Source organism: Heliangelus exortis, chromosome 22 (assembly GCF_036169615.1).
Source record: "Heliangelus exortis chromosome 22, bHelExo1.hap1, whole genome shotgun sequence".
NCBI classification, from domain to species: domain Eukaryota; kingdom Metazoa; phylum Chordata; class Aves; order Apodiformes; family Trochilidae; genus Heliangelus; species Heliangelus exortis.
In genome coordinates this window covers 10,340,606-10,352,097 of record NC_092443.1, presented here as the reverse complement: position 1 = coordinate 10,352,097, position 11,492 = coordinate 10,340,606, and the positions used below count along the sequence as shown (strand labels likewise).

Below are 11,492 nucleotides of genomic sequence, written 5' to 3'. Positions count from 1 at the left end.
TCCCCGTGCTAAAAGTTATCACACGTTCCAACCCTGCATGCTAACCCTACACCTTCCCAAAGAAAACCAGCTATGCTTAAAGCCCCAAACACCTTCCCACCATTATCAAAGCATTTCCCAGCCATCTGATTTCCCCATTCCTGAGTTCTTGGTTTGTTTATCCTATTAATTTCAACCACCCCCTCTTCCCCCAACATGCACACACAGTCTCATTTACAGCATCTTCACCAGCAGAAACCTCCCCAAAAATATTCAGGGCACACTGAAGAGAACTTACACGTGTGGGGAAACCCTCGTGACTACAGCTTTTTTTTTTTTTTTTTTTTTTTTTTTTATGATCTCATGATTTGATTTGTTTTTTTAAGCTCTTAGAGGAAAAAAAAAAAAAAAAAAAAAAAAAGAAAAACCACCCACTAAGGAGTGGCACTCCCGGCCTGCCCTTACCTACCGGGAGGCAGCGGGACGGCGGGGATGCTGCAGCCGCCCTAAACCCGGAGCCGGCGGGGCTGAAGGCTCCCGGCTGGCAGCCTCCTCTTCCTCGGGTGCTTCCCTTCCCTCCTCCCTCCCTTTCCTCCCACCCCTCCCCGCCGGCTTTTCCACCCTGCACCTTTAAGAAGCACATTGCTGGCCGGTGGGATGGTGTGTGCTGGAGCTGCACAGAGGAAGTTACGCAGCCGGGATCAGGCACGGAGATAAAAGCTCCGATTGTGATTGAAAGTGAGAGCAAAAGGGATTTCAGCCTCGGCATTAACTTGCCGGGGGAGCCGGGGATTGCACAAAGCTTCCCCGGCCATCTGCCCTTGGGGGCCGGCCCCGCAGCAGCTGCAGGGGGGAGTGCGGGGGGGTTCCCCCCGGCCCCGAAGTTCAGTGCTCCACGGGGAGCCCCGCACAGCTCCGAGCTCCCCCCCCCGGCTACGGAACCGAACTCCTCCCGGTACGGACCCGAGCTCTCCGGTAAGGACCCGCACCGCCGAACACCGGGGATGGGAGAGGGGTGGGGGGGGGAAGCTTAGAGAAGAGGGGACAGCGCCGGCAGAATCCCACAGTCCCCACTTCCCAAACACCAGGGTGTGTCCCCCCCCGAGCCTCCCGATGGGGTCCGTCCCCTCCCTGCCACGGGAAGGAGTGATTTATGGGTTTTTTTCCCCCCATCTCCGGAGTTGGCAGCTTCGGGCTGGGCGCGCAGTGATGCACCCGCCCGGGGACGGCTCCTCGCACGCCTTGTGCCTACTTTCCCCATACCCCCCCAATGCTCTCAAAGTCCTTAAGTGTTAAATAATAATCATCATTTTTTAAAAAAATAGGTTTGGGGGTGGTTTGGGTTTTTTGGGTTTTTTTGGTTTGTTGGTTTTTTTGTTTTTTTTTTCGGAAGGGGGAGGCGGGAGGGGAAGCTCCTGGGTTTGCCTGGAAGCGCAGCTGCAGGCAGGAGAGCGGCTGGATGGGAGGCAGATTTACAGGTTTTTCTGCTGGGAACCCGCGGCTCCTTGCAGCTTTTCAGCGGGATTCGCAGGGTTCGGTCTCCTGACACGTCCGCAGGCAGAGCGGGTGTTCCTAACTTTGCTTGTAAGGATGGGTAGCGTGGAAAAGAGGAAAAGCTCACCTGGAACTGGGGGTGGGGATAGAGGTTGGGGTTTGTGTTGACGGCAACACTTTAGAAAGAAAATTGGAAACTCCTTCATTGAGTTTACTTTCTGCACTTAATTCCAGAGCTGCTCAGTTGTTGCTCAGCGTTGTCTCTTTATTTCAATAGGGTGCTAAGCCAATAATAAAATGTATATGTGTGTGTGTGTATATATATTAAAAAACAAGGAACCAACTAAGTCGAGAAACAATCTAATTCTGTGTTTTTAATACTCTGGCTATCAGTCCCCCGTGCTCGCTGAGCACTCTTCAGAGAAAACAAAGAGCATCGATTCCATTTGTTCCTCTGAACTGCAGTTTCTTAATAATATCAGGTGAAGATTTATTTTCTGAGGATCAAACCAAATCAAGCAGGGCAAAACCTTTAATTCAGAGAGTCCCTTTCCCCTGTTGGTAGAATATGGTGCCCGATTTCATAGCAACACCCTGCAACTATTTCTGCCGAGGAAGCGGACCGGGAAAGTGTTGCCCCGCAGACTTCGCAGGGAACCCGCACGCCTGGCTGATTGACTGACAAGAAGTACGTTTTGTCAGCATTTTGTTTGTTTGTTTGTTTCCCTGGGAATCTGTGACATTTAGCAAGCATAACAAGAAACTAATAGATATTATAGATCCTTTGTTCCCAGGATTTTTCCCCGACAGCCATTCGAGTGCAAAATATACTCGTTAAGGCTATGAAAATAGATCCATAAACTTAACTGGAGTCCTCATTAAAACTGCCCTGCTTGTTTTCAAGACAATACAGGAGTCACACTCTCTCCGTGGTTATTAAGCACTTGGCTGCGACCAATTTGATGTAATAATTAGGAACTGACTTGTTATAACTGAAAAGACAGCTCTGATGTCAGCAGGACTTATAAACACCGTGTCACACTAGCTTATTATTTTTACTACGTTTACTCATAATGTAAAAATAGCAACCAGTCTATTCTTTCTTTGGGAGTTTATTCAGGTCCAACATAGCTATGATAGGCTCTTCTTTGAGAGCTGGCGATCAAGCATAAGAGAACTCCTCTTTTCTGAACCCATTCATCTCCATCAGCAATCTTTCACCCAAAAAGGGGGGAAAGGGAGATAGCAGCACAGCGATGTGAAGCCCCCTGAGCATGGATCAATGCATCTATTAACCTGGAATCTGAGCTTCAGAAACTGAGCTTCAGTAACTGAGCTTTGTGAAAAAGCCAAGCCTAAGTGTGCTTTTAAAGCAGACATCCCTAAATTCAGGAAGGAAGAAAAGCTGGGGAGTCAAATAGAAAGGCAATTATCCAGAGCTAAACTTCTGTTCTAGATATGTACCTCCCACCTTCTCTTATAAGATCTCTCTCCTAGGTCTAATGCTGAGAGAGGATTTGACTTTTTTTTTTTCTTTTTTTTTTTTTTTTTTTTGTGAGTTGTCATTTTGTTTTGTAATTACTTAACGTTTTTATAGCGCTGCTGCAAAGATGACAAAATTGCAGAAATGTTGCTCTAACCTGTAATGAATACTGGGAAGGTCATTGCGCTTTGTATTAGGTGAACCTTAAATGTTATTAGGACTTTAAATTGTTTTTTATTAAATGTTATTGTTTAGATAAATCATCTGTGGGGATGGTGGACAACGTATCTGTCTCCCCAGCTGTCTTATTTATTTGCTGATCTTTTTAGGACTATGAATTTGTCTGTCTGTCCCTCCTTTGTGTCTGCATATCCTCCATCCTCTTATGACCTTATTAGCTTATTAGCTGCTTCTTGCTAATATTTAAAGACCCATTAGAGCTATTGTCCAGCTGCTGTTACAAAGATACCTTAAATGGGGCAGCATTCCCCCCATCTCCCAAACAGTCAAAGAGCTATAAGCATCTTACTATGGATTTCTTTTTATTAAAGTTGTATATCTCCCTTTTACAAAAACCCAGCCTGTGGCTCAAGAAGCCCAGGTGAGAGATGTTTCTCCTCAGGGATCCCTGTTCCTCCAAGCTGCTCCTCCTGCCTCCTTGCTCCCAGGCTAATTTATCTTTCAATTTGTTGCAGATACAGCCTGTTAATGAACTCTCCCTCTGCCCTGGCCATGAACGAGAGAGGAGACCTCAGGTAGCAGCATGACTTGCAGCTGAAGGCTCAGGGAACTTGATGCTCAGTTGCCAAAAGGCCAAGTTCAAGAGAAGTCCTTGCCTGCCAGTGCCTCACTGCTGCTGCAAGCCCCAGAGGGAGAATCAGTGCTGCTCCTGCTCACCCAACACACGGACATTGACACAACCATCCACTGGGAGAAAGGAATTCTAGCTCCAAAGAGTCTCCCTGTCAGAGTTGTACAGATGAGCAGATGCTATCTTTATGTTACATATTAATGGTCAAAAGCCCCAATAATTATTTAAGGCAAACCACAGTTTAAGGCACTTTCCACAGCGATACATTTGAGGCAACAAGAAGGTGCAGGAAAACCTGATCCAGCACCATCCCACAGCCTCTGCAATTCACTCCTATCAAATTTCATCAGCAACTCAGAACTTGATCTTTCTATTGATTGACTGGAGTCACCTCTAGATATTTTCATGCTGATTTGGAAGCCCTGTCATACGATAAAAGAGGGAAAAATGAGGTTAAGGAAGACTTCTGACCGCTGATCAGCAGCTCCAGCCAAAACTTGCCCAATCAAGCGATTTGCAAAGTTGGCTTCTGTGCCAAGAGAAACTTTCCACATCCAAAGACAGTGCTCAGTGTCAGATCGTTCCTGTTACCATCTGGATCTCCTTCTACTGGATCATTTTTAGATGAGGAGTTTCCATGCTGATCCTGAGAGCAACCCCTAGCCCAGTCGCTGCCTTCCTTGGGACTCTCGGCACTGCCCTCGCCCAGGGGTCCCGCACATGGCCGCAGCTGCCATGCTCTACCTGCTTGCTTTCCTCTTGCACTGTCTCCCTGTGGCAATGGGACAGTATGACATTTGCAAGTCCTGGGTGACCACAGACGATGGCCCTTCGTGGGAGTTTTATGCTTGTCAACCCAAGGCCATGCGGATGAAGGATTATGTGACCGTACGGGTGGATCCGGCAGGAATCACTTGTGGGGACCCACCAGAGAGATTCTGCACCCATGTAAGTGTTTCCCTTCTTGTCTGATGGTTTATGACAGAGTCTGCTTGCAGGTGGCCAGAGGCAGTGTCCTGTTGAGATGCCATTATACGGATGTTTGGGCTCAGGGTGACAGTGGTGGCTGCTGCCTTGAGCTCTTGGTCTCCCCAGCTACAAAATGGGGAAGGTAGGTTGGGGGGGGAATATGTCCTGCCCTTGCTGCTGCGTTGCTCAAAACATCCCCCACAGCCACCCACACCAGCAGCTCTGGAAGCTGCTCTGATGGCCACCAGTTTCACTGATGTCCCTGTAAGTACAGCTCTCCCTCTCTCCTGCCTCCATACAGAAAATCCTCTCTGGACAGTCATTTGCCCTTGTACTTAAACTTATTTTCTCTTAAATATTAATCATTGCATTTCATTCCGTGCACCACAAAGCTCAGCAGGAATGCTTGATTTATAATTCACAAGGCTTTACATTGTTAAAAAGAGTTCGGGGGTCAAAGCAAAGAGCAAACCAGCCTGGCTGTAACATCCCCTCCCAAATGTCCTCCAGGAGTGCCCTGAGCACACAGTTAAGGCACAGTGACCAAGCCAGTCCATGAGGTTTCTACTGAGGTAGACAAGGAGCATAGGAGTGTGTTCCCTGTAACGAGATCACTAGCAGAAGGGACAGGAGTTCCAATTTCTGTTGCCAGCATCACTCAGACTTGGACACCCCAATTCCTCAGTTCCCCACATGCACATAATAAAACAACCTTGGTCCAACCAGCTCAGAGCATCCCTGGAAAATCCAAGAGAAAAAAGTTGCTTTGATACCAGGAGATGCCAAACATTCATGAGCATCAGAACACTCCACCACAATTTGTTTATCTAATTCTCCCCAGCCTAAGGGGGCTGATTAGTACCAAAGAAGTTATTTTCACTAATTCCTGACAAGTAGCAGCTTTTCCTTTTAAAATATCATTTGAAAAGAAAGACTAAGTCAAAGACTGCGAATAAAACACTTGATGGGTCAGTCTGGATGTTCATTTATCTGACTGGCTGCAGGAGGGTTAAAAGAGGAACAGCAGATTGTTTTCTGCTCTATTCATTCCAGCTATTTGCAAACACTTTCTGGTGAAGGATGCTCCAGGCTTCGGTTCCACTGACCTCCAAGGAAGCAAAACGCACAAACTGCAATCAGGTCTCTGCATCTCTTGATTCAGTCAATAGTGAGCTAAAAATCTTCCTGTTCTGGGCACCAGCAGTGTTTCCTGCCATGTGCTGTAGCACTTGCAAACCCCGTGTGCAGCCGTGAATGGGAGTGACAAAAATGCAAAACATGGATTTGCCTTCCTGTCCCTGCCTCACCCCATGGTGTCTGCCTGGCCCAGCATTCCCAGAACAGAAAGCAGCATTCCCAGGAACATTCCCCAAGCAATTCCCTGATGAGGAATCAAGCTAAGAAGAGGAGTAATATATTGCAAGTTATTTCTTTTAGGTTTTTGTGATAGGTTTATGAAATCCCACTGAATTCTTGGTCTTTTTACCCCTGTCTTGCACCAGTGTTGTCCTCTCCAGAGGATAAAAAAAGTGTTAAAAAAAAAAAGAAAAAAAATAGAGCAGGTGTAGAGCAGCTCTGCTGAGGGGAGCAAGGAGCCCACCCAGCACCAGGTGCACAGAGTTAAAAGGCAACAGAATGACAGAGGGGGCTGCAGGAGAGCTTCAGGCTCTTGTCCAGCCCCAGGACTGGGCAGTGTGTGCTGGGACACCATCAAGGTAAATTTTCACCACCTCTGCCCCAGGGGATGACACACAGCTGACCTACTCTGATGCCTTTCAGTGTCCTGTTATCCTTTCTTTTCAGGTTTTAATTATTATTATCTAACAGGTGGGTTCTCACAGGAGCACAGCTTTCCAGCAGAGAAGTTCTTCTGGTGACTACATTGCTTTCTTAGGTGTCTTTCAAAACAGCAGGGTACAGACCAGGCACTTAAACCAATGTTACTCAGAATTAAGCACAGCCCAGCAGGATGTCTGCACTGCTCAGCCAACTGAAATAAAAATTAAAGCCCCAAAAACCATCCCTCCATGCTTAAAGAGCCAGGAAAGAGAGCAGGACCATGTCCCCATGCTGATGGCAGGCAAAGGAGAAGTGTCCCGGGGAAAGTCAGGACTCTGAGTGTTTCCATCCCAGCTGTGCCAGCACTGAGGGCATTGTCCAGCCCCAGGATCCCTCCCTTTGCTTTAAACACCTTCCAGCAGCACTCACGGAGAGTTCTGCAAAAGGAGAATTGCAGGAATTACCCAGGGAATTATCCGTGTCTTTTCTGTTTGACAACAATTGAAATTGCTGCTCCAATTCTGTCTGCTCCCTTCTGGTTGGGAAGCGTTTCGCTGCTTACTGAAGTCAAAGGGTTTTGGTTCTGCCACAGTTTTTGAACCTTTTCCTGTTCATGTCAGTGCCTTCCTGGCAGGGTCATCTGAAAAATGAATTGTCCTTTCCTTCCTGGCAGGGCAGGGGGAGTGGTGGGAAGACAGATGGATAGGGAAGTAAAAGCCTGAATGAATCCAAAAGCATATCTGAAGATTAATAGGAAACAGATCTTTTACCCAAGGATGTTAAAGGAAGGGTGAGGCTTCAAAGATCACATCCAGGCTGTGTCACTCAGCAGCTCAGTGCAGCTTTCCAGTGAGAGGGGGCTGCAGGACAGGCACAGCCAGGGAACAACAAAGCTCTGCATGGGGCAGAGGGGAGGCACAACCTTGCCCCATCCCAGCCTCCAGGGAGGAGGAGAAGGAGGAGGAGGGCTCAGCTGGCAGGGTGCTCTCCAGTACTGACATACCAGAGATACTGGAGCACTTCTTTCATACCAAGCAGGGACCAAGCATTGGCGTTTGGCACCCATGATAAAAAAAAGAATAAAAATGCTAGCTTTGTGGGCAATTTACCTGCAGGGAGGGTGCCAGGGAGCAAGGAAACACCAAACCACAATCAGGTTTGCAGGTTAAGGGGTTTCCAAACCATTTGAGTAAAAGCAAGGGAGCGTGTACAGGAAAGGTGTCTGGAGCAGAATCCCAGACACCCCTGGCAGAGCTTCCTGCACCCGGCTGGCAGCACAGGGAGCCCAGCTTGCTGTCAGACTGGGAGCCCTTTTTTACCCCCCCAGAGGTGTCAAGACAATATCTCGTGTTCAGACAATGCTCTTTGATGCAAGGCCGAGCTCTAAGCCCTTATTGATGGGTCAGGGGTATTTTTATTTGGAGTCAGCATTGTTTCATCAGCTAATAGAGCTTGTGGATTTTGGCACAGGTACGTGAAAGGAAAAGGCTTTATTTATTCATTACACATGCAGCCAAATTTGATGTTGAGTTTAATTCTTAGCTAAACTTTTCTGAGTGACGTGTGGTTATAAGGCTTGTAGTAAAGAACCCTTTCTCTTAGTAGACCAGGTGCTAAAACTGGGAGAAGCAGAGACACTTTTAGGCAGAGAAACCCCTTTCCTTTCATTCTCAGCCCATCTCATACAACTCCACCCAACAGTATCTCCATATCCTCCTTAGGTGCAAACAAAGGATTGTGCACGTGTAATTGTTCAACTTAAGTCAGAGTTTCTAAAGTAAGAAGGAAAATGGAATAGCTTCAGAGGTGCTTTTCCAAAAGAGTTTTTAAAGACACAGGATGACCTGGTGGTTGAGGATGGATTCTTCCCCTCAGGTGCTCTGAGCAGAGACAAAACCCACAGCTTCCCCCAGCCCATTCCCATGCCTTGGTGAGCCAGGGGGGCAAAGCATGAGGTCCTCAGCCCTGCCACCACCCCAGTTTTCAAAGGCAGCCTTTGAGCTGAGCACAGCCCACATTCAAGTCAAATGGAAAGCCTTTTCCAGAAAAGGGGATATTCTCCTTCCTTCCTGAATAAATCCTCACTACCCACTGTTGGTTGCAAACTCATCCTTGACCTTAGGAGATGGCTGGGAGTCAGAGCTCCCTTCTGCCCTTCCTTTTAGGACTTGCTGTTCCCTGGTGACACTGAGGACATTCACTTTGCTGTTATGCCAAAATTCAGCAGCACAAGTAAACCAACTCTCTGCTGTTAAATTGCTCATGACAGGTCAGTCAGGGATTTGGGGACAGAAAGCCACACTTTTCTTTTAACATTTGTTCTTTTAACATTTGTACCATGCCAACAGCCTCCCTTCCTCCTTGAACCCTCCAGTACGTTAACTCCTGGAAATACTCCACTTTCCTTTGAGGAGAATCTGAAAAAGGCAACTCCTGCCATTTCCACCTGGATAAAGGCTTTCTAATCCACCCCTTGCACCCATTGCTTTCGAGCATGGGAGAAAGGGCTGGGGCTTTTTAGTTTTGTTCCCACCCTTAAACACTTCTCAGCATCAGGGTTGCTGCAGAGGACACTATTTGAAGTCAAGGTCAACAGCTCTTTGCCCTTGGGGCCAGACCCTTGGGTTGTTGTTGTCAGCTGCTCAGCAATTACACCCTGCTCCCCTCTTGCCACAGAGGCCACCCTGGAATGTGGCAGAATCTCAGTGTTATAAAAGCTGAGACTTTACAGAAAAATGAAAGAATACAATTCAGCTTTAAATTAGTGAGTGCTGAGCAAACAGGATTTCCCTTCACTGTAGCAATTTCCTTAAGTGCCCAGGTTGGGATTCATCTTGTTGCAAGGTGGGGTGCTGCTCCTCTAACAAGGATCATTTTTACTCGCTGATGGGAAAGACACAGTGATAAAACTCAGGCTGTCAAGGAGATTTAATTGGTACAGTGAGCAGAAAGCTTACCCCACCTTGAAAGAGAGGAGGAAGAATAAACTGCTTTTAAGAAAAGCTTTGCTCTTCAAAGGGAACAGCGTCCGGATGGGAAAAGCTGGAGAGAACTAACTCTGGAGACTTGCAGGAGAGTGTGGCCAGAGGAACAGCTGTTACACCCATTCATTCACCAGCTCCACGTTTGAGTTTACCATAAGCAACTTTTGAAGCTGAAGGGATTTGGGAAAGTCCTTCCTATTAATTTCTTTCTCCATATTCTGTTCTATAGCATTGATACAATCCCCCATCAAACTTTAAGAATTCTCCCTACAGACAAGGCTAAGTCAAAGTCCAATTTTAACTTTAGTTGCCCCCGATTACAGTTGCAGACTCCAAATATAATCTTTTCACCATCAGGATTTAAGGGCTGTCTAAATCTTTCTAGTTTAGGCTGTCCCAGCCCCATAACCCTGTCTATTGTCCCATGCAGGTGACAGCCCCATCCCTGCTGGTGCCCTGGTGGCAGCACCACAAGCTGCTGGGCTGTGGTGGGTCAGATCAGTTCACTGATCCATCTGAAAAACAGCTCCAGTGAACCACCCAAACCACTTTGCTTTCTGCTCCTGCAGCAGCTGCCAGGCTGAGCCTTGGGCTGTGGGACTGCACACAGCAACAGGCAGGAAAAGCAGAAGTAGGGTTGCAAAATCCCATGGGACACAGGATGGGCACCTCTCTGCCCCTGCTGCAGACCAGCACAGCCCCAAACAGGCAACCCTGATGTCCTCAACAGGGACAATCCGAGCTTTGCACCCAGTTCACCCCATTGGTTTTGGAGAAACCACAAAGGAAACAAAGCCAAGCAGTGCCAAACGCCCTGTCTGCACCACAGCGCCTTCCCTCTAAGCACCCTAAAGGTGCAGAGATGGTACAGCAGCTGCTCCCATCCCACCAGAGCAGCCAAACCCCTGGCATGCAGTGTGCTCCCTGCAGCAGCCCCAGCAGCCCTGCTCAGAGGCCAGGGGGGTGCTGGGGCACCCATCCCCCCAACCCTGCTCCCCTCACAAAGGCTTTGGGGGAGATCTGCATCTCCAGCTGAGGACCACAGCAACCTCTGCTCCCTTCCCTTGCCCACTCCCAGCCTCCACATCCTGCCCTCCCCCATTCAAACTATCAGGGCCTCTCTTGGAGAATAAAATATTAATAGTGGCGTAGTGAGTCTCTCTGCAAAGGCTGCACGTATTGAGCTTGCAAGGCACACAAGCTTTTAGAGAGCAGGACACTTTTCCTACTTCCTAAGCATTTTTCTTAGTCCTGAATCAATAATGCACCCAGAGCCCAGCACCACGGTCACTGCTGCAGGTACCTCGCTGTAGCAAGCTGCAAGAGTGAGGAGGGATGGGGCAGAATGCAGCTTCATTTGTGGATGAGCTTCAGGGAAGTGCCCTGGAAAGAGCAAAACTTGCAGCTCCTGGGTACGGAAAATCCTTGTTTGGAGTGGATCTGAAGCAGCAGTGGGTGGGATTAACTGCCTGCACCTTTGAATGCCTGCCCGGGGCTGCTGGGTGCAGGGTGGTTGGGTCACCAGCCTCTGATCTCAGGCTGTAGGTCACCCTGTAATCCACAAATTTGTAAAAGGAGCAGTTGGAGGGGTGCAGCCCAGGTGGGGAGGTGAGCCCTGGGTGCCAGGAGGGGTTAGAGCAGCTCACCAGGGATTAGCAGTTCACAAAGAAAGAGCTGCTCAAAAATTATTGCATGGGAGGCCGGGCTGCCAGAGATGCCTGTGTGTGTGTGCCCAGCACAGATGAGATTATCTGCTTAAGAGTGGAATTTTCCGGGTGGATTTAACCCTTGTGCTGCACACAAATCGGCTCCACATGAGGTTTTTGGGACAAGGTGTGAGGCAGCAGGAGCTGAGCTGCTACAGGGCCATCCCAGGGCTTTGGCAATGGAAGTGCTGCCCCAAGGTCACCTGGCAAGTGGGGTGCTCAGGGCCCTTCCTGGGGAGGTCACCTGTGGTCAGGGATAAATTTTAACCTCCAGCCTGAAATGATCA

General features: G+C 48.3%; 1 protein-coding gene across 7 annotated transcripts in view; it reads left to right on the top strand.

Moving 5' to 3' along the window:
* Positions 1-584: 584 nt before the first annotated feature.
* NTNG2 (netrin G2) overlaps positions 585-11,492 on the top strand; it is a 44,347-nt gene continuing 33,439 nt past the window's right edge. For 2 of the 7 annotated variants that reach the window (XM_071765845.1, XM_071765843.1), the window contains exons 1-2: positions 586-954; positions 3,652-4,715. In XM_071765845.1, the coding sequence (XP_071621946.1) occupies positions 4,488-4,715 (228 nt within the window). In that variant the 5' untranslated portion in view covers positions 586-954; positions 3,652-4,487. Of the gene's footprint in view, positions 955-3,651; positions 4,716-11,492 lie in introns of all 7 variants that reach the window. The other 5 variants (XM_071765848.1, XM_071765849.1, XM_071765844.1 and 2 more) reach the window with 4 other exon arrangements.